Source organism: Protopterus annectens, chromosome 1.part2, assembly GCF_019279795.1.
Source record: "Protopterus annectens isolate FY-2018-M chromosome 1.part2, PAN1.0, whole genome shotgun sequence".
NCBI classification, from domain to species: Eukaryota; Metazoa; Chordata; order Ceratodontiformes; family Protopteridae; genus Protopterus; species Protopterus annectens.
Genome location: NC_056727.1, coordinates 926,542,432 through 926,566,555, shown reverse-complemented (window position 1 = coordinate 926,566,555; position 24,124 = coordinate 926,542,432). Strand labels below are relative to the sequence as shown.

General features: G+C 41.3%; 1 protein-coding gene across 1 annotated transcript in view; it reads right to left on the bottom strand.

The window, feature by feature from the left end:
* LOC122792423 (CSC1-like protein 1) overlaps nt 1–23,900 on the bottom strand; it is a 740,103-nt gene extending 716,203 nt beyond the window's left edge. The window contains exon 1 of the mRNA XM_044060212.1: nt 23,788–23,900. Within this exon, the coding sequence (XP_043916147.1) occupies nt 23,788–23,900 (113 nt within the window). The remainder of the gene's footprint in view (nt 1–23,787) is intronic.
* Nucleotides 23,901–24,124: the final 224 nt, after the last annotated feature.

Genomic DNA, 24,124 nt, shown 5'->3' with positions numbered 1-24,124 from the left:
TGGGTAGTGATTTCACTTTTAGGTCGCTATGACAACTGATGTATTTAAACAATGCACTTTATGTCCATTGGGCATTTAACTTCCATTGATGTATAAATAAATGTTTCTTCAGTCCTGCTGTGTAATCTGAAGAAGGCGGGATATTTATTCCGCCGAAAGCGCTAATTTTATTTGTGAGTTCATTAAATTATTTTAACATTTTAGCCTTCTCTCATTGTGTTCCAGTTCGTCTTGGTTTTTTAAGGAGTTTATCTTGTGTGTTTGTTGTGAAGCTACGTTGATGGGGACCGGAACCGGAGAGGCTTCTCCACCATTATTTACACAGCGGAACGAGGAGAATGACTCTAGCGGTAATTCCAACTGTAATTTGACAGCACTTGTCGAGGCACTACTGGGAAGGGTAGATGCCTTGACACAGAAAGTTGATGCTATGGCGCTTCCTGTTTCAGGAATTGGTAATAATTCACCACCACCTGGTTTTATTACATCTAATGGAAGTTCTTCAACTCCACCGAACGGGCAACAGTCTCCAGCATTTCGTAACACGGATGGTAGCTTACTAGGTGGTAATAACAGACTGTCAGCGCCTGGCGACCGAGTTATTCCATCTGTTGCTAACAGTTTGCACCCAGGTAACAATTCTATTAATACGCATTTAGCTGAAAACATTGAAGGAATCCCAAATAAGCAAGGGATCCCGGTTATGGCTAATTTTTTGTCTAATAACAATTTTTTCAGCCAAGAATTTCATTCGCATGCAATGCCTCTTTCAAGGGAAGCTTCTAATAGTGGCATGTTAACAGAAAAAATAGATTTATTTGATAACAAATTGTACAAATGCAAAAAATTACAGCTAGAAGTTTCATATCTAACTGAATGTATCAGGAACAAGGTAATTCCAAAGGGCCTGCGTCAGTGGCGATTTCCTGCTGGCCTTCTGGAGAGTTCCCCTTTTTATCAGGAACTCATTGACTTGTTTGACCGACAAAGTACGGAATTCTTACAAGCTTTGATTGTATATTATTCTAAAGATATAGCGGCTTTATCGGAGGAACTTGTAAATTTAGAACAATCTATCATATCTGACAGAGAGTTCTTTCGGTATAAATATGAATACTGTCGCATCTTTACGAGTATTGAAGCTAGTATGGAGAAACTTCTTGCTACAAAGAAAAAGAAACTTATAAGGGACATAACTGATTATAACAATAAATGTGCCTATCCAAGACCTTCTAGGGTAGCACCAACGGCTCCTGATGAGGCTGTTGACCAGCTTCCAAACACTGGTGAATCGAATCAAAGGGTGAACAATAATTTTAGTAATCATAATTATCCAACTGAACAAAGGCAGGGGCCAAGAAGGAGTCCGAGATTCAATAATAACAATGTTAACTTACATGTCCCAAATCAGGGATATGTACAAGCCGCTGGGCTAAGGGATAATAACCAACAAAATATCCCTATAGAAGAGGAGAATCAGCAAACTAACCAGGGTTTTCACATGGTCAACAACTCCAAGAGGAAGAATCCCCCCCAAACGCAGAGGCAGAACAACATGAGGAACAAAAGACGGGGGAGGAGGAGATGATTGTGAACCCTGATTTTGGTACTGATCCTATCTTGTTGAAAAGTTCATACAGTGACTTTGTTTTATACAACTACACTCTTTTAGCGATACAAGAAGACATGGTTGACTTCTTTGCTAAGGACCTTACTTTTGTTCCCACTCGACACATGGACATAACTAAGACTATAATTGATTTAAAAATTTATGTTAGAAAATTAAACTTGAATTTTCTAATGGGAAATAATACCTCGGTTCTTAAAAGCTTAAAAGTGGCAAGTTCTTATAATCCACCTTTACATCCCATTTTATCAACCTTTGAAAAAATGTGTGAATTAGACCTATGGGCCATAAAAAATCATGTCACATATAATAGAGAAAAATATTCTAACAACATTTCTGGGTTGGAATGGGATTTTTTGCATTTACTGAAGGATTGTAGTGTCCGGGTCATGAGACCTGATAAAGGTGGGGGGGTTGTGTTGATGGATCATTATAAATATGTTGAATATATGATGGAACATCTTGACACAACGGCTTATAGGCAGGTATCATTAAATGAAATACATGGTGCATACAAAAAAATCTATGGAATTCTTAATGATCTGTTTTTGGAGGGATTTATTGATTTAGATGCCTTTCGATATTTGGAGATGTCTGCACCTAGAATTCCTGCTTTTTTTGGTATACCCAAGCTGCATAAGCGATTACAAGCCCCACCTTTCAGACCCATAATTGATGGCAGAGGTTCCATTACATATGCATGCACTAAGTACGTAGATAATATTTTGAAGCCCCTTATAGGAAATGTCAAGCATGTTTGTAAAGACTCTTGTTCTTTCTTGAGGGACATTAGTAATCAACTTTACATCATTGATTCAGTATTCTTAACAATAGATGTCAAAGACCTATATACGGTCATCCCTCAAGATATTGGTCTAGCATGGGTTAGGAAGTTCATGTCAGCTAGAAAAATACAAGATGACACCATCTACCTAGTTGAAACCCTCCTAGAATTAGTGTTAAAGAATAACTTTTTCACTTTTGAAGATAATTTTTACCTACAAACATCAGGGGTGGCGATGGGTTCCCCATGTGGTGGTTCATTTGCAAATGCAGTAATGGCCCACTGGGAGGATGAATTCCTGTTTAAAGATGTTATTTTTCAACAACATGTTTCTTATTATACCAGATACCAGGACGACATTTTTTGCATTTGGAAAGGGGACAAATCAATCATTCCAGACTTTATTGAGAGGATGACTAGTATGACAGAGTTTCTTTGCTTCACATATTCAATAGCTGATACTGAAATAAATTATCTAGACATTCTTTTATCTAAAGATACCATTAATAATAGATTTAAGAGCACTATATATAGAAAGCCCACTTATTCTAATTCCCTACTACATTTTTCAAGTAACCATCCATATTATCAAAAAAGATCAGTCATAAAGAGTCAATTAGTCAGAGCAGCACGGATGGTAACAGACGATTGTGATTTTCAAGCAGAATGTAGGAACTTGATAGACATGTTCATATCAAGGGGTTATCCATTACATCTGGTCAATAATATTGTCTCAGAAGTTTCTAGTAAACGTGAAGAGGGGTATTTTTTTCCTTTGCTTCCTTTTAAAAATAGTAATGATCAAGATGTTAACCCTGGTATTTCCATTATATCAGTAGAAACATCTACGTTGTCTCAACCTAAACTAAATTATTGTAGTAGCTTTTTGCACACTTATTCTTCGGATTTCCATCAGATAATAGAAATCATTAATAAAAATTGGGAAGTTGTTAAACATGATAAAGAATTAATCACCTTGTTAGGTGAAAAACCTAAAATAACTTATAGAAGAGGTGATAACTTAAAATCGATTCTGGAAAAAACCAAGAGAAAACAAATGTCCAATCGTCCACATGGGATGTATAAATGTGGGGCATGTAGCCAATGCATGCACATTAAAACTGGCATTGGTTGTACTATTAACGGTAAAGAATACAGGATCAACAGTCACTTTAATTGTGAAACAAAGTCAGTGGTTTACGTGGCCCTATGTAACCAATGTAAGGCTTTCTATATAGGAAAAACCGAGCGTAAATTAAAAATCAGAATATACGAGCACATGAATGCTGTTTCTAAAAATGATCAAAATAATGCTCTAGCTCGACATATTGGGGAAAATAGCGGGCATGCATTTAGTTTTGCCATCTTACAGCAACGAATACCGGATATTAGGGGGGGACCCTGGCAAGTTCGTCTTGAAATAGACGAACTATCTTGGCAAATTCGTACCAGGGCACATGTTATACCAGGTATAAATGAGGTCCTCTCTATAAAATGTGTTTTGAAGTGGTTGGCCTATAATAGATAAATTTTAGTATCTGCCAGGACTGTGAATTTCATATTACAGTTTTGTTTTATTTCTAGCAGAAATGCATAAATTGTGGGCCTTACAATGTAGGCATGTCTTTTGTATATATATTTACAACATCTAGTCTTATTCATTACATTAGCTTAGGTTCATTTGAGGTACCCTTTATAACTATATAGTTGTAAAGGTATTGATTTGCAGAAATAATTTTATTTTTTATATACATATATTTACATATAAATTATTTTTTACTAGTTTTTATTTTATAATTATAGTTGATGGCATTTTTATAATTATTTTTGTGATCTGGCAAGCTAGAAGGACATCCAAACTGTTGTTATTTTACACCAGAGTCATCGCATAGCTTTTGGGAATGTGATTTACTCCAGCTTGCGATTGTTTCACTAACATTAATTCCAGTATTTGGACAACTTGTATATAGCTTGTTTTAAATGTTATAGAAGACATTTTTTTGGTTACTTATGCCATAAGTAAGAAATGCATTTCAGATTTGTTGTTCTCATATGTGCTTCTTGCACCTGACAGTAGCGTGCAAAAACTCATGGGTAGTGATTTCACTTTTAGGTCGCTATGACAACTGATGTATTTAAACAATGCACTTTATGTCCATTGGGCATTTAACTTCCATTGATGTATAAATAAATGTTTCTTCAGTCCTGCTGTGTAATCTGAAGAAGGCGGGATATTTATTCCGCCGAAAGCGCTAATTTTATTTGTGAGTTCATTCAATTATTTTAACATTTTAGCCTTCTCTTATTGTGTTCCAGTTCGTCTTGGTGTGTTTACGGAGTTTATTTAGTGTGTTTGTTGTGAAACTTTTTTATATTTGATTGATACACTCTTATTAAATAACTGTCTGTTAGGCGATTCAGTAAGTAACCACCATTACTGGGGTAAAGGTGATGCATGGTAATCACGAGCGTTAACCTGCATCCCAGAGACCAATGTTTCACGTGTTAGGATCCCATTTGAATACAGCTTGACCCTAAATAATTCCCCACTTGTATTCACTGATTACAGGATGGAGAAAGATAAAAATAATAATTTAACAGAGACCTTGCAGTCCAGTGATCACTTTTTAATGTGGTAATATTCCCCTTTGATCTGCACCTTGCAGTTTTACTCCAGGTCACAATAACAAAAACATTGTCAGGCCAATCACTTTCCATAAGGGTTTTTTATTTAATTATTTATTGACTGAGTGATTGCTAAGGGCAGGATACTGAAACAAATGTTTAAGTACTGCATTGCATTTAATGGTTTTTTTTGTGCTGCTTTTTCTTGAAAATGATTACTCTGTATCCTATCCTTACTTTTGGTTTGATCTTTTTTGTTTTTGAACTGCTGTGATAATGATGTGTTTAGTTTTAGTTGTGTATAATGTCTGCTTGAGTTTATGAAATGTGTATTGGAACGTTTCTGTCACATTCAGCCTATCATGGTGAGTCCTATGTTTAACTAGTGCCACTTTTTTACATATATTTGGTTGTGACTACATATAGTCTTAGAAAAAGGATTTTGCACCTAAAATGTCAAGATATATTTCAACCTTTATAATATGCGACTCTGTTAGCATCCCTTTTGTGTACGATTTTCTTTTGCCTTCTTTATTCAAATGGTTAATTGTGTTACACTCTTACCATGTTAAACAGTTATGCAGGTGATATATGACAGGCAAGTTGAGCACAGTTAAGTATGGAATGTATGTGAAGTTTCAAGGGCAGAGAAGTTTTAATGCTAAATCTATTTCCATTGTGAGACTGTATTGCTTTGTTTAGCAGATGTCTATCAGTGTTTGTGCTATAAAATAAAAGTTTTAAATGAAATCCAAATAATCATCATAGAAGTAAAGCAGTATGCACATTACAGTGTTTATGGTAAATGGGGCAAAATGGGGCAAAATAGTCAAGTAAGGGACATTGGAATGGCTGCAGGGGGACTCTGGGGCCATATTCTGATTGTCTGCTCTTCAGTTTGCATTTAAAAGTTGGTTCCCACAATTCCACTGGAGTGGGTGAGGTTGCGTAATTATATATGCAAAAGTTATGTTAATTAGCATCCAGATTTGTACCTATTTTTCACAGGCCTTTGTCCAGATTTTTGATGTTTCCAGGTTGAGAGGTATGGCCCCATTAACTCATATTATAATGACTAGTGGCAAGGAAAGGGCAGCAGCTCAAATAAGCAGATCACTATGTCAACAGGTTCACAGTTGTCAGACATATTTTAACAGATTCAGCTTGCTCTGGATAAAGGGATGGTGCAAAAATGCCTTCAAGATGGACAAATAAAATAAAACTACATACTTTAATGCAAAGTCAGGGGCAGTACTATTTTCACTAGAACACTCACTCAGAAGGGAAGACCATACACAATACAGAGATAAGAATATGGGCATACTGCTAAACCTTGAAGCCTAAAAGACTAAATACTATATAACCAAAAGCATAGTAACACAATTTGCAATCTCTCAAAATCCAGAATCTGGAAATACCTTTATGTTCAACATTTTCTGAACTATCTATAGCACATGTACAGCATGTCAAATGTACTTAAGGAACTGTTAACACAATAACCTATTAATGATCCTTATATTTAGCTACAAAGGTATACACAAATATTAGAAGCTGTAAAAATATTACTACAGAAACACAAAGAACCACAGCATACAGGCTTCCTTTTCTTAACTATAATATGAATCAGCAAGAAGAGAGATCGGATTTTTACAGAGCACCCCCGCCCCAATATCCATGATGGGATTAAGGAGGCTGAACTCCATACCACACTACTAAATTATTCTAAAGTCATACAACTATGGAGGAGCAAATGCGTGCTTTTATAAAGAAACCAAGCACTACCTACACAAATTATTTTAATAGAGGGATAAATAAACAAAAGCATTTCTTTTTGTTTTAAGCACTTCAACTTTATAGTAAAAGTCATGGTGAATCTGAATTGCAAAGTTTGCAAAAGCAGATATCTCACTTGTACTGCTAATGACTCATTTTTACCACAATGGCAATGTCCTGATAAAAGGTGCAGATTAAAGAAATTGTTCCTATTTCTGTTTATGATGTATAAACAAGCTCAGGTAACTTTTGTACCATAACTGAGTACACAATTGTGTTGGGCTTTCAAATTTGCCTGTTCTGAAGTCTTCATTCTGAAGAATTTTAAAATCACAGTTCTATGTTCCAGTAATTACATAAATGACTTTTAATAAATTTAGTGTGGGACTACCCTTTGGAACATATTTTGTTGGTCTTGTTATTGCTCTGCATATCATATTGATTATTTTGTTTTATTGCATTTCTGAATTATTTTCTGGGTGACAGCCCTGTGGCCCAGACAAAGATGCGACTTTGACCCAGTTGACCAGTGTTCAAGTACTAGTACTGTCACTGGAGAAGGGCAGGCCCAGGTGGAGGCGATGGGAGTAAAAGGCCAATGCAAGGATCACCCATCCGGAGGGGGGGGGGGTCATCTTTCTGCAGTAGTAATACCTACAGCAATTTCAATGCATCACCTGCAGATGTGACTGGAGAGAGCAGGCCCAGGTGGAGGCGATGGGAGTAAAAGGCCAATGCAAGGATCACCCATCCGGGGGGAGAGGTCATCTTTCTGCAGTAGTAATACCTACAGGAATTTCAATGCATCACCCGCAGCAGTGAATTTAGCATGCCCACTCTGCACAGCGGTGCGCTACTTAGGCTGAAGTGCTGCTATATGGTGCAGCACTTAGCTGTGGCAACTGTATGGCAAACAGGATACCATCACGATAGCATTAGACAGGAGAGGGGGATCCCCATTACTGGCAAACTGTCCCACTGCTTCACCCCTGATGCTTACCTCAAAGGGTATGTATGGGGCTGATAAGGCTCCCACAATCAGACAATGAATGGGCTTGTAAAACTCTTGTCCTGCCTGAGAATACATGGGCCCGATATCAGCCCCGCAGGTGGAAACGTTTGGTCTATGATGTACAAGAAGAGGAAACACTAGGCAACTTTTCCACACAAAAAAAAAAAAAATTCAAAGTCTACATTACATCTTTTGTACAATCTACATTCATTGTACACCAGAAGTCCTCTTCTGTATCACCTTTTTTGTGAGGGTTAAGCAGTCCAGATATGCAACAGCTCCAGGTTAGTTGAGTAACAATGCACACAGTGGTTGAAGAACAACTGGGATCAAACCTGATTTCTTCATGAACTGCTTTCCAGTTTCAATAGAGTTTTCAATATGACTACATATTCCACCTCTCCTCCCAATCTAAGTAACTTATTAAATCAGACAGAGGTACATAAATTAATCACCATATTTCTAACTGCCAAGCCACTAGTTAAGTCAGGCACGGTCCTTCTGAAGAACTGTTTAATGTTAGCATATAAAGATCTCCTGATGATGTCATGTCATTTGCATACAAAAAATGGTCCGCTCATAGATACAGAGACAAAAGCTGGTACGACAGTGTGCAATCTGTACAATTTACTGGATACAAATTTTCTGAACCAAGTGTGACTTATATCACTGCATGAATACTGCACAACTCTTAAGAAAGCTCCTAAACTACAATACCCTTGGGTCAGCCCTGAAAAGATGCACATCTTCCTTATGGATCTCGTGGATAGCAAAAGAACAAATGGTCTGTTCCTTGCATCGCCTCTAATGTAGAACTTAAATATCTGATACTTGTCATACTGCCACTGAAGCACAGAGGGGAAAATACAGTTGTGTAAAAATAGTACAGTTTTGTACCTACCATAAATGTAGATGTCCGAACAGGATAGCATCTGCAGTCATAACAAATGGGTTGTCCTGTCGTCAGGCAGCCCTTGATTCCAAAGTCTGGGTCCGGCTCGCTGATGTCGCACTTCACCCGACGTCATCTCTGCTGGTCTTCGGGTATAAAGGCATCAGCTGACGCCATTTTCCTCAGTGTTTCTTGCCCCAGATGCCAGTTGCCCTCTTGGTAAGCTAAATTTTGGATAAATGCCAATGTTTCCAAATAAGTAGAAGGCAAACACAAAAAATAACAATGTATGTACATATATACAAACAAATACACCATAAGAGACTCCCCAGCTAGCTATTAGGAGGGTAAATACCTAGGAGTACCACAGAGGGAAGGAGGGTGGTAATCCTGACTGCAGATGCTATCCTGTTCGGACATCTACATTTATGGTAGGTACAAAACTGTACTATGTCCTTCAAGGATGCATCTGCAGTCATAACAAATGGGTAGAATACCATAGCCAAACTAGGGAGGAGGAAGAAGAATTATGGTGTAGTTAGGATCCCTTGCAGTACAGCAGTGGCAAACCCTGCTCGGGATCTAGAGTATAGAGGTAAATTATAATGCTTGGCAAATGTATGCACGGAGGTCCAAGTAGCCGCCTCAATAATGTCCTTGGTTGCCACTAAGAAAGCTGTGGTAGTGGCTGTAGCCCTTGTAGAATGAGGTCTTATGTTCTGTGGAATTGGTTTTCCGTGGTAGGAGTAGCAGAATCTTATGCAATTTCCTATCCATTTGGAGATTGTCTGTTTGGAAATTGCTTTTCCTTCCCTTCTTGTTGCATAGGCTACTAAAAGCTGGTCAGTTTTTCTGTCACCTTTGGTTCTGCCCAGGTAGTAGCGTAACTGTCTATGTACATCCAAGGTATGCAGCAGTCTTTCCCCGTTGTTCTGTGGATTGGGAAAGAAGGTAGGTAGGTGGATTGCCTGGTTTAAAGACACTCTGGATACCACCTTAGGCATAAATGTAGGATTAGTTCTCATGGACACCCTATCTTGATGGAAGATTAGGAAGGGTTGTACTGCCATTAAGGCCTGTAGTTCCGAAACCCTCCTTGCTGAAGTAATTGCCAGTAGGAAAGCAGTTTTCCATGATAGGTGTTGAAGATCTGCTGTTGCTGCTGGTTCAAATGGAGGGAGTGTCAATTTTTCTAGCACAAAGTTCAAGTCCCATGCTGGTAATGGTGGTTTCCTAGGAGGTTTTACATTCTTGATCCTCTGAGGAACTGCCTGAGTAGAGGATGAAAAGACAGGTGGATCAAGCTGTATTCTGCTGAAATAGCTGATGCATGTATCTTGATGGAGGAATAGGACAGGCCTGTATGTAGAAGCTCTGCCAAGTACTCCAGGATGTTAGCAATATCTATGTCGACACATCTTTTCCTCTTTCAGTACTCCAAATGACAAATCTTTTCCATTTTCCTGCATAGTTCCTTCTTGTTGAAGGTCTGCGGGCTTCAAGGATAATGTCTTTAACCCTTTGGGATAGGTCTGGGTTAGTTGCTGCTATGTGATGTTCCAGGCAGTCAGTTGCAAGGTTTTTAGGTTTGGGTGCATGATGTTGTAGTTGTTCTGAGTTAACATCAAAGGCATCAGGGTATTGACCACATTCTCCCTGAGACATGCTCCTCAGCAATGGATACCAGTGTTGTCTTGGCCAATTCGAGCTATCAGGATTATCCTTGGGCGTTCCTCTGATTTTCAGTAGTACCTTGTGCATCAAAGGAAGAGGTGGAAATGCATATGCCGTCAGGCCTTTCCAACTGAAGGATAGAGAGTCCACCTTCCATGCAAGTGGGTGGTATGTCCTTGTGCAGAATTTTTTGAGCTGGTGATTGAGTGGGGATGAATAGGTCTATTTGTGGCATTCCCCATTTCTTTGTGATGGCCTTGAAGATGTCCGGGTGTAGCATCCATTCGTGAGCATCCGAGGTGGTTCTGCTTAACATGTCTGCTAGGGTGTTTTCTTTTTCCGGCACAAATATTGCCTGTAACTGGATGTTGTAGCTCAGAGCCATATTCCAAAGGTCCTGAGTCATTCTGCATAGGGGGTATGAATGAGTGCCTCCCTGTTTGTTGATGTACCACATGACTGTGGTGTTGTCTGTCCTTATCATTAAATGGCCTTCTTTGAGGAATGGTCTGAATTTCTGGATTGCTAGTTTTACTGCCAGCATTTCTTTTGGTTTATGTGCAGGTGCAGCTGGTCTGGAGTCCACAATCCTTGTATGCATTTGTCCAACATGTGCCCCAGCCTAGGTCTGAGGCGTCCGTTGTGATGGTTTGGCTTACTTGAAAGTTGTGGAAGGGCAAGCCTGGGTTTGACTGGCATGCTTGAGCCCACCATAGGAACTCCTGTTTCAGGCATGGGATTAGTGGGATTTCGGTTTCTAAGCTGTGCCTGTGTTGAGACCATAAATTCTTTAGGTACCACTGTAGCTTTCTCATATGCAGTCTGGCATGTGGGACCAAGATTATGCATGATGCCATGAAGCCCAAGGCCTGCAGTACTTTTCTTGCTGTTAGTTTGTTCTGCTTTGTTAATGCCAAGAAGTAAAGAGGAGTTGTTTTGTTTTTCTGCAGTTAGGAATGCCATTTGTTTTGCTGTGTCCAATTCCGCACCCAAGAATGTTCTTGTTTGGGATGGTATCAGTCTTGACTTTTGTAAATTGACTGTGTATCCCAGGGCTTGTAGTAAGCAAATGGCTCTTTGTAAATCTGTTGTCAGCTTGCTTTTGTTGTCCGCTTGTAACAGGCAGTCGTCCAGGTATGGATAAATTTGGATTCCCTGTAGCCTGCAGTGAGCGATTACTGATGCCAGGCATTTTGTGAATACTCTGGGCAGTAGATAAGCCAAAGGGCAATGCTGAGAATTGATAATGCTCTGATCCTGCAAGAAATCTGAGGTATCTTCTGCAATTTGGTCGTATGGGGACGTGCAGGTATGCCTCCTTGAGATCTAGAGTTACTAGCCAACACTCCTTGCCCAGCATGGGAAGAAGTTGCTGTAGGGTCAGCATTTTGAATTTTGGGACAATGATGTATGTGTTTAAGACGGACAGGTCGAGAATAGGTCTCCAACTTTTCTCTTTTCTTGGTACTAGGAAGAGTCTGGAGTAGAATCCTTTGCCCTGTTCTGTTATTGGTACTCTTTCCACAGCTCTTATCTTTGTTAATTGCTATCTGCTTTAGAGCTTCTGTTTTTTTATTTGGAGGTAGGTTTGGCATTCCTCTTTTTACTGGTAAGGTGTGGAAGTGGAACCTGTAGCCTTGGTCTATGGTTTGCAAAATCCACTTGTCTTTTGTGATATAGTGCTAATTTTTCGAAAATAAGGCTAACTTTCCGCCTAAAGGTGCTGTTATTTGCTCCCTGGTAGGCGTGTCAGAGCCAAGTCACTGTGATTGTCCTGTTGCAGTGGCAGTGGTTGTGTCTGTGCCTCGGTTATTGCCTTGCCACTGTCGTCTGTAGGCACCTCCTCTGGATTGATTTCTGCCTCTAGAGCGTCTATTCCTGCCTCTTTGAGATTTTGAGGAGTCTGGAAAGGACCAATTTTTGGCAGGCCAGTTCCTGCTAAACCTTGGGGCTGAACCTGTAAGAAATCCTTAACTGTTTGTACAGATTTTGCCTTCTCTTCCATTTTCTTCATTACTTGCTGAGCAGGTGTACCAAATAGACTGGCCTTATCCATAGGAGCATCTAACAGCTTTGCTTTAACATGATCCGCAAGACCTGTTCTTTCAACCATGCATGCCTTCTTATCACTGTGCCAGTCATGGCTGATCTAAATGAAGCCTCCAGTGCATCATAGCCACATTTTAAAGAATGGTTACTAACCTGCTGAATGTTATTCACCATTTCTAAAACATATTTCTTATCTAAGGAGTCATCAGTGGACAGCTTCTAGTTAACTGATCAAGCATAAACTCTTGGTATTGGATCATATGAAACTGACAGTTTAAAGCTCTAGCTGAGAGAGTAGCAGAGGTGTAAACTTTTTCCCCATCTCTAAGGACCTGGATTCCCTTTCAGAAGGAATAGGGTTTTTGCTGAGGTCGAGGCTACTGCCTAGGCCCCTGGGATATAGTCTCAGGATCTGCAAGTGGGGCCTTGTATAGGTGGTGATGAGTGTCTGGCACCCTGTAAAATCTATCTGGTTTGGCAGGGGCTGGAGGTAAAGTATCAGGAGCAGTGCAAACATCATTAAATGCATCATCCACAACAGGCAGTACTGGAGGTATAGCTAAGGGCCTATGTTGTGGTAAGTGCAGAAATGTCCTAAGCCTTTTCTTGAATCTGAGAAATCTTGTCCCTGCCATTGGAATTGTTCTCTCATGGCATGTAAGGTTTCCCCAAAGGAAAATTCCTCTGGTGGAGAGGCAGATGGAATGGATTCCTCAGCATCGGAATCTTCATAAGTAGAAAAAGGAGCCTCTGGCTGATCTGTAATGTCTGAGTCATCCAAGAATCATCAGAGGACACTGGCTCGGGGCTCTGCTCTAGGTCTCTTTTCTGGGGCTGAGAGGCCCTGTCTGGGTGAGATTGGGATCCCTAATTAAGGATATTAAATCCTTTGCCAGAGTAAGCATTTGTGAACTAGAAGTGGGCCTGTGTGAGGGCTTAACAGGCACTGATTTAACAGTTTTGGCTGCTTTAGCCCTGGCAAAGGCCTTAATAGACATGGCTGCAGGAGGCCTAGCAGCACCACGTGCTGGGGTAGAGACATCCAAAGGAATGGTGTCTGATAAATCACTAGGAACCACAGTAGTAGGCAAAACTTCTGAGGCAGATTCAACTAAGGTAGCAGGAGCCTCAGTAGTAGTCATGGATTCGGCTGAAGATTGAGAAACCGAGACACGCTTGCTTAACCGTGGTTTGTGTCGGTCTTTTTCGTTTTAACAATTTGGGTAGTCGGAGGATCCGCGGCATACGCATGACGCAAAATCTGAGCCGAAAAACTGTTCAGCAAACTCCGACCCGGCCTCGTCGGGTTGAAGGAAGCACAGGCGAACAGGCTGCTACGTCGTGGTCTGGGCCTAAGCAAGGCAGGCAGTAAGAGTGGAAATCTTTATGAGGTATTTGTTTCCCACAAGTTAAACAGTTATTGACTTTTCTGACATCGGCTGAGGCAAGAAAGAGTCCCAGTGCAGCTTAGCTTTTAGAAGTCTTGAGTAGTATTCGGTAGTAGTAATCTCTGGATCTGACCGACCGAACAGCTTCTGGGTAGCGCGGCAAGAAAGACTGAAGAAAATGGCGTCGGCTGATGCCTTTACACCCGAAGACCAGCAGAGATGATGTCGGGTGGAGTGGGGCATCAGCGGACCCAGACTTTGAAATTCGGCCGACCGAAGGGCTGCCTGACGACAGGACAACCCATTTGTTATGACTGCAGATGCATCCTTGAAGGACATCTTACCATAACGGTTGATGTCCTTTTCACTGTTGCAGTATTCTTTACAATAGGGATCCATTGTTTATAGATTAGTACTAAACTACCTGCCTTTGAGAGCCACTTTAAGCCTAGCCAATTATCCCTTGTGAGACTCAAACCCTGCAATTTGTGTTTGTAAGGCAAACACTTTATCCATTAGGCCACCCTCCCAGGGTGGCCCGATGTCCGGCCAGTATACCAAAGCCTTTAGGTTGCTAAGGGTATGCCATACATCACACACATGCTCCCTGTGCACAGCATATGGAAGAAAGGTGACATCTGAATATACCATCCTCAGAACTGACAACCCCAGTAGGAATAACAGTCTAAGGAGTAGAGAGGCACCAGGAAACCAAGGGAGGAGGGAGGGAGGGAGTGAAAACTACGACAGTGACGAGAAGAAAATCTACCCTTATGGTAAGATCTTACACAACTGTACTATTTTCCTTCCATTCAGAATTATAGGAAGTTACTAGGCTATTGGCCCTAATGGTTCTACAAGCCTAGCCATGTTATACCCTTGTTTCATTATGGACTGAGATATACAGTCTATGTTTGCGAGTGAATATAAGATCAGCGCTGGCTGCCCCTGTCTAAGAGGGACAGAGGAAACCCCTGGTGTAAATTTAGTTTCCCATCCAAATGTCCAGGTTATGCTTAAATAGGGTCACTGAAGAGCTCTGTTTTACATGAATTGAGAGTTTGTTCCAGAGGACTGGCAACCTCTGGGAGACATTATCTGTTTCTCCAGCATGTCCTGAATATTGCAGGCTAGGTTAAGATCCTTAGAGCAAGTGAATCTTGTCTCACTGGATTTGCAGGTGCACAGCAGCTTCATCAAGGCAGGGTCTGAGACAAATCTGTATGCCAGGAACAAGTCTACTCTAAGCAATCTATATGACACTGAGTAAAGTGATAAGGCCTTCAGTCTCTGTGTAGGTCATGTGCTGTATGGCCCTGAATTTTCTTGGTGAGAAACCTCGTAGGTCTCGCCAGATGCTGCAGATGTCTGGTGAGGTACATACAGAAGGGAACATTGTACTCTGTTACTGGTCTGATAAGAGCCAAGTATATGGAAGTTATAACCTTCTTAGCTTTGGATGCTATAACTTTGCCTATGAGGTGTGCAACATAGGAGGCCTTTCTTACTACTGTGGACACCTGATGATCAAAATTAAGGCCATCAACTTATGTTCCTAAATCTCTCACCACTGGGTTTGAACTTAGGAGGGTATTATTAATGTTGTAATTAGCAGGGGTAACTCCTTTGCAGAGGGGATGACAATGCATTTTTTTTGCGTTTAGCTTAAGTCTGTGGTTTTGACACCAATCATTTGTCTGTGTAAACCCATTCTGTAGTATGTTGACATCTTTGGAGGATTCAATGACTACACCCAGTTTGCAGTCATCTGTAAACCTAGTAAGCCACAGGCTATCTATTTTCATCAGGACTTCTGAAAAATAGATACCAAATGGTAGGGGCCTAGCACAGATCCTTGTGGAACACCACTGGCAACAGGTCTGCTACTAGAGGTGGCATCCCCAACTTTGACTGTATGTGTTCTGTTTGTGAGCCAGTTGGCAACCCATCTAGTGATGTAACTTGTTCATTCCCAGGTGGGTGAGTTTCTCAATGATGCCCAAGTGAGTGAGAGATTTGTGTCAAAGGCCTTTGCTAGGTTGAGAGATTGTGAACTGTTTTGCCTTCATCCAGGGCCTTGGTGACATTCTCAAAGTTTTCCACCAAGATTAGTAGGCAAGATCTGCCCTTTAAGTCAAATTGGGTCGGGTCAAGAGTTTGAAAGTCACCTATACCCTTGTCGACGAGGCCTGTGATGATTTGCTCCATGGCCTTGCAGATAAGTCTAGTTAGGCCTATGGGGTTCTATAGTTCCCGGGATCAGATGAGGGACCCCCCTTTGTGCAAGGGGATTACGTTTGCTGTTTTCTACTCAGCTGGGACAAAGCTGGTGCTTAGACTGAGATTGAAGGACATGCTCAGCGGTTCCACTAACTCCCATCTTAGACCATTTAATAAGCAGCCTGGGATGCTGTATAGTCCTCATAGAGGCTGTGTTTTTGACCTTGGAGAGTGCGGCTATGACTTGCTCTTTGGAGATACTAGGTAGAGGACTGGTGACAGTTTTGTTATGGGGTCTGACTGGTGAGGACAACGGGTTAAGGTTTCACCAAACCTGTCCGCTAGCAGGTAGGCAATCTCCTCAGGTTCAACATAAGTGGTACCGTCCACAGCTTTTTTGGCACAAAGCTGGGCCTTCCCTTTTAGATTTCAGACGTAGCTAAAGAATGCTTTGTGATATTCTTTAGCTAGGGATGCTAACAGTTTCACAATTAGCTTTAGAGGGCTTTACAAGATGCCTAATCTGCTCGTTTATGCTTTAGAGGGAGTTATTCATTTGCTGGGATTGTTCCCTCTTTTTTTTGACAGCAGTTTCTTTCTCTTATTGTATAATCTAGTTATGCTGGATGTCCACCAGGGTGGCTTATTTTTTCATGAGGATCTTGATTTGATCCATTCCGGTAAGGCCAATTCTACACATTTATACAGGTGTTTATACAGGACATTTGTGTACCCCACAGTATAGGGGCCATTGCTGTCAGTGTTGGTAAGGGTTCTGAAGCTACTGAAGCCATCGCTCAAGTAGGCTATAGTTTGCTTTGGAGAATTTTTTTAACCTTTTTGCTCCTGAGGGTGGGTCAGGTATGATTGTTAATTCGAGAGAGACTGGTTTATGATCAGACTTTACCAAGGAGGGCCCCACACAAGGGGTGGTGCAGCGATCACCCATGTTAGTGAGCACTATTGTCAAGGATTGTTAGAGCCCCTTTTGGGTGCGCTGACTATCTGCCTCAGAGATTTCTGTCAAAGTCAAGGAACCTTTATGCGAGCACGTTTGTGCTCATACATGTTACCCAATTGATGGTATTTGGCTGTACTGAGAGTGAATCAAGTAGGTCCAAGTAGGCTGCATGGTTTTCATGATTCATGGTGGGGGAACTATAGCTAACAATGATGTGCGGGGGGGTCTTTCCTACAGTTAGTTGGACTTGAAATAACTCTAGGAAGTTGTACTGTTTAACCAGTCTAGAGGTGAACTTGTCTTTAATGAAGATGGATACTCCTCCTCCCTTGTTTTTGTCACATTCATTTTGTGATCTGAACATGTAAAAGGTATTATAGACCTGCATGACTGGGGTACTCTGAGGCCTTGAACCATGTCTCTGTGACTATGCAGACATCAGCATCTTCCATGGTGAGAACTGCTTTAAGTGAGTGCAGTTTCTGATTTAGATTCCTAGTATTAAGCAGCATAACCCTGAGTTTGTTTCTGGAGGATATTTTTACATTGGGAATTTTGTTCTTATGACATTGCCTAAAAAAGGCACTATGCGGGAGGCAAGTACCTTTGCCAGCAACTTAAAGTCTAGCAGGGACAGGTGAAGACTATCGCTGGCAAAGCAGCGTGGTCTGTTGACCAAATCATCCCATGCTGTCAGATTCAGATCCTGGATCCCCTGGATTGACACCAGAAGCTAAGCCAATTGTCGAAGTCAGTTATTGTTTGCACTGTGGCATCATCCAGGGTAAGGAAAGATTGCTGCTTAGGGCTAGGGACATACCTGCTTGGGACACAATCTGAAAGCTCCATCATGTCTCTCCCTATATAGTCCAGTGAGGTAAATCTCAAGTTACTCACTCCAAACATGTTGCAGTATTCCTTACAACAGGGAGAATATTAAAGCATAAAAGCTCATGAAGAAGAGAGGGAGGAGGAAGGACCAGCAGAGCTCTTTAGGAATCCATGAAGGATGCCCTAGCAAAACCAGCTCTAGCCCTAGATATCACATCCGACTTACAGTGTTTCGTAAAAGTATGCACAGCAAGAATAGTCAGTATCTAAACCCTTGAAAAAAGCACCAGAAGCCACAGCTCTAGTAGAATGAGACTCAACTGAAAGAAGGGAGGCTCTTGCCATGAAAAGAATAACAAAAAGAAATGGCTTTAGATATCCAAAAAGAAGCAGTTTGCTTGGAAACAGCCAATGCCAAAGATCTAGAATGAAAGGAAACAAAAAGCTGATCAGATTTGTGAAAAGCTTTGGTCTTATCCAAATAAAATCCGAGTTGTCTATGCATACCCAAACTGTTCAAAACCTTCTCACTAGCAGACTGCTGAGAAGGGGAAAAAGTGGGCAAATGAATAAACTGATTAAGAGAAAACTCATTCGTCAGTTTGGGCATAAAAAGAAGGATTAGTATGAAGGTAAACCCTGTCCTTATGGAAAACTAAAAAAGGAGGAACATCCATAAGGGCTTGAAGCTCAGACATCCATCAGGGCTTGAAGCTCAGACATTCATCTGGCAGAAGTAAAGGCCACCAAAAGAATATTCTTCCAAGAACAATGCTGCAAGGAATGGAAGGCTACAGGCTCAAAAGGAGCCTGAGTCAATTTTTCCAAAACAAAATTAAGGACCCCAGGAAGGAGGAACAGGCTTACTGGATGGTCTAATATGAAGAATGTCTTTAAGAAATTGTTTAGCCTCAAATCTAGGGCTAAAAGAGGTGCTAGAGGCAGACAAGCATAAATAACTGACAAGTGGGCCTTAACAGAAGAATATGTCGACCCAGCATTGAGCAATTCACACAGATAAGAATCAAAGGAACATCCACAGAAAGTGGATCCAGATTACGAGAAAGACACTAAACAAAAAACCTCTTCCATTCAGATAAGTAGGATTTCCTAGTATTGGGTTTCCTGGCTTCCCGCAGGACCCTAAGCATGTCATCAGGAAAAAAGGTGTCGATATGGAATCAAAATCCTATCACCCACAGTGTCAGTTGAAGAGTGGGACAGGTGGGATGGATGAGAGATCCCTTGTCTTGTGTGAATAGGTCTACCCTACGAGATAAATTGTGATGACTGCCCTTGGCTAAATGCAGATGAGGGAACAAATGTTGTCTGGATCAAAAGGGAGTCACCATCAAGATTTTGAAAGCATCCTGTTTTATATTAAAACAGGTCTTTTGGAATGAGAGTAAGAGGAGGGAAGGCATAAAGAAACAGCTCCTTCAATAAAAAAAGAGAGGGCATCCATCTTCCAGACTAGAGCACATGGTGCTGTGGCACAAAAAAAGAGGAAGCTGTCTGTTCAGAAGGTAGGCAAATAGATCTACTTGAGTATTCCACTAACAGACAATGTCCAGAAAAATCCCTGTGAAGCATCCAGTATTGGGATTGTGATATGGACCACATCACAGAGTCTGCCACAATGTTCTGACCTGAGGGAATGTAAACTGCCTGAAGTGTCACATGATACCGGATAGCTAGCTCCCACACTTGCAATGCTAACCTGCACAGGAGATCAGATCTTGTCCCCCCCCCCCCTTACTTATTGACATACCACATAACTGTGGTACTGTCTTGTCAGTACATTGAGGGGCCCTGGAATGGAAAGACAATGAAATGCTTAAAGAGGCAACAGAACAGCCCTCGTCTCTGACACTCATGTGGTCTTTCCTTTGTTGAAGTGACCAGAGGCCCTGCACTTTGACAGCCAAAAGAAGCCTCCCATCCCATGTCTGAAACATCTGTGAACAGCTCCTGGGAGGGGAGTGAAGACTGAAAAGGAAGCCCTGGATTGACGGACAACTGACAAATCCACCACTGAATTTCCAGCTTGAGGCATAAAAGAAAAGAGACTTTGAAATCTAGAGGGTGAGAGTGCTGAAGACAAACTGATTTTAGAAACCAGTGAAGCTTTCTCATGTAGAGTTTGGCAGGAGGGAGCACAGGAATGGTGGAAGCCATGAAACTCGGAGAGCAGAAATTCCCTGTCTGTAAACAAGGCCAGAGGAAGAAGGAACTGAAATAAGGCAATGAGAGTTATAACCTTGGGAGGAGGAAAGGATGCAATCATTGGAACTTTCTGAATCCTGCATCCCATAAACATTATCCTGTGTAAGGGTCAGGAAAGACTTTTGGAAATTTATGGTGAAGTCTAGGCTTTTGCAGGAGGGAAATGGCAAGATGAAGATTCTGTAGTAGAATTTCTGGAGAGATTGTCTGAAAAGGTAGGAATTAAGTAGGGAAAGACTTGTTACCTCTTTAGCCTGCAAAAAGCAATCACAGGAGCGAGGCATTTGGTAAATATCCTTGGGCCAGTAGAGTGGCCAAAGGGCTAAGCAGAGAACTAAAAATGCAAGAAAGCAAGAGAGAAACAAACACCCTGAAAAGGAGATGAATAGGGATAATGAAGATAAGCATCCTTGAGGTCCAGAGAAACTAGAAAAGTCTGAAGAAGCAGCAGAGGAAACAAAGTCCAAAGGAACATCCAAAAGGAAGGGACCTTGAGAAAGGTGTTTAGGTGAGAGAGAGCCAGAATAGGTTTCCAAGTGCCCTCTTTCCTGGGGACCAAGAACACTCTGGAATAAAACCCCTTCCCCTTTTGAGACACTGGAACTTCCTGAATAGTACCCCAAATCAAGAGATCCTGAAGCACCACCAGAAAAAAAGGGTAATGGTTCCTGAGGATGCTGAGGAATGCTCATGAAAGGGGGAAGAGATTTCCCAACCATGTAATAACCCTTGGCATGATGGAGAGAAACCATGAACCTCGAGTAATCTTTAACCAAACAGGAAGAGACTGGTAAAGACAAACAGGAACATGGCTAAGAAGTACAGGATAGTCAGACAGCATCTGGTTTGTTAGGATAAGGAGATTTCTGAGCTACAGGAATCTGGGTAGCCCTAGCAGGGAAAGCCTTTCTACCACCCCTCTTGCCTTTGGGGGAGGGCAAGAATGCCTACTAACAAAGGCCGGTTCATTAGGGTAATTCCTTTCAAAATTTAGGTACAGGGGAAACAAAGATATGTTTTACATTTTGTAAAGCCTTACCCTTTTCCTGTAGGGACTTGAACAAATTAGCAGCACCAAACAAATGCCTGTTATCCAGAGGAGCATCCATCAACTTAGACTTAATATCAGGCAAAGGTTGAAGCTGAAGCCAGAAATATCTCCTTAGCACAGAGGCAAAAGCAGTAAGCCTAGAGGAAGCATCTGCTGCATCATAGCTGCATTTAATAGAGTGGTGAGCCACCTAGGAAGAAGCCCCTTACAAAGGGAGAGCAGAAGTCTTCACCTCAGAGTCAGGAAGGTCAAAAATAACATATGCCTGAGACAGAAGAGCCAAAATATATCTTGCCATATGGGTCTGATAACTGACAGCCCTAAAAGCAAGAGTAGCTTCTTACTCAAATGTTCCATAGTTTGACTGTCTTTATCACAAGGAAGTAACTTTGTAGAAGGCAGTAACTTTGATGGCTTGTCAGATGCCACAGACATCACAAAAGGGGACAGCTGATGGGCACTTATAAAAAGAACTAGCAATCGGGCACCTTATAAAACTATCCATTTTTTTGGGAGCAGGGGGCTGAGAATCAGGAGCCTGAGATGCAGTAGAAAAGGCATCCAACAAGGCAGCCAAGGCAGGAGGAGCAGCAGAAGGTCTAGCTGAGTCCATTTGCAAAAGCTCATAATACATCATTTGAGCCTCACACACCTGGGTACAAATTCAATTTGAAAAATTCCATCATTCTGGAAATTATGTCCCCAAACAAAATCTCCTCAAAAAAGAGCCAGGACCAGTGGACTCCTCTTCCTCAGAACCACAGTCTAATGGAAAAGGAATCTTGGGAAGAATACGGAATTTCACCTCCTCAAAAGAATCTTGTTCACTAAGCCTCTTAAGAGGAGTAGTAGACCTAAGAGACTTGGAACAGAAACTCCTTGAGGAGGCTTCAAAGCCATAAGGGCACTAAAACCTTGAGTGAAATTTTGCCATCCACTGAGGTCCTTAGGAACAGGAGAAGCACGGTTAGTTTGTTTGTTTCTTTTTTAAAGGGACATCAAACTTGTAAAACTTAGACGGCTCAGACCCCGTATGACACTATAATTGTAGTCAGCATCTTCTTCCTAACCAACATCTGAGGAACACCTTTAGACCCTTCAGTAATAATCATCTGTGGTTCCCCTGAATATCCAAAGTAGATGCCTGCAAGGCCTCCAGGAATGTACATGAAGATGAATCCATGCTGACCTCCAATGTGGTCGTGGCAGAGGAATCCAACCTAAGAGCCAGGTGATCATCTGGGCTTTCACTAGCCTCAAGAGAGACATCCAGCAGAGGTGGCACAGCCAAAGAATCAGACCTAGCTTTCTTGGCCTTCTTCACAGATGGCTGACCCCAGGAGCGGGAACTTCCTGACACAGTGTCTTCTGCCAAAAGCTTAAGATACTGATTTTCTAACTTTATGGCAAACAGGAAAGCCAACTACACAGGGTCTTTGGAATGAAAATCTGGCAAACAGAACAGGACATATGGACATGGGAAGCAACTAGGCAAAATGAACACTGTGTGTGATGGTCTTTATGGGGAATCTGCCTCCTGCACTGGCATTTACCCTTTTTGGGTGACATGAACCCCCATAAGCAACAAGAGCAAAGAAAAAAGATAACACAACCCAAATGGGGCACTTATCTGAAAACAGCTTGGTGAACCAGCAAACGAAGCGAACATTCAGACAGATGATCAAAGACAGCATTCGGAAAGGCAGCAAAGTTGTTCTGAGGATGGTATGTCCGGATGTCACCTTTATGCCCTATGCTGTATGCCGGAAGCATGTACATGATGTACAGCATACCCTTAGCAACCTAAATTCTTTGGTCTACTGGCCGGACATTGGGCCAGCCCTGGAATGGGATCCCTACAGTAAGGAATTCTGCAACAGTGAAATGGAAGGACATCACCATATCCTTCCCTAGCACTTCAAATACTCACTCTGTTGCTTATGTCAGCATTATTCCTGGTCATCCATTCCAGACAACAGCAACATATCACTTCATTAGTTCTCAATAAAACCTCCAACTTTTAGTGAGTTTGAAGAGCCTGTCCATGAAAATGAGACACTAGATTATTGTCTGTGCCACACACATTGAATCTTGCTGTTCCTGTATCCAACAGTGGTTGGACTTAAGTTAGCTCAGTCTGGAAAACTCTTTTGTCTGTTACACATTTCAATTGGCAGAATCTAAAACTATAAATTTCTAAAATGCACTGTTGGGCTTAATGACACCTTAACAGCAAACATTTTTGAATCAAAGCTCTTGCACAAGGATGTCATGGCAAAGAAGGGATAAAAGCATACAGATGTGACTAACAAAACTGCAAACAGAAGTGAATTGTTTGTATTACTGACAGCTAAGTAGACTCAGTAAGGTTTAATATGTAAACAAGGCAAGTGCATTATGGTCAGACAAGGATTTGAGTTTTGCTCCAGATTTGGTATACAGCAAGAAAATGCAGTAATCTGAGATTAACTGTACTTTGACTTGTACAGTGAAGCAACCACCTTCTTGGCTCTGAGTAAGATGTTACTGACTTGGCTCATCCAGTACATTCTGCTCTTAGACCACTTTTACTAACAGTCCATCACATATAAGGCTTCTACATCTCATTCAACAAAAGAAAACTTCAATGTGCCATTTATCCACTCAGTCATTTGTAATATATCAGATTTCTCACCCTTTTTGCAGGTTTGCAATAGTAGTCCTTCCAAAACTGAGAGGTTCTTTACCTATTAAAAAAGGAATAATTAGCACAAACCCTAATTCTACACAGTCACACTGAAACTTCATCACAATGCAATAAGAATAGATGTATTACAAGCTAACTGCTAACAAACTGAGCGATTGATTTTCAGGTGAAGTCGGTATATAACATCTTGTGTATCTTTACTTGCCATTATTTTTGCAAGCATCAAAGCACTTATTTTCTTCTACTAAAGAATTAAAGTTTTTTTATAGTATGAAGCTGGCATTTGGGATATAACACAGGATCTTTCACATTTTCAGTTCTGTCC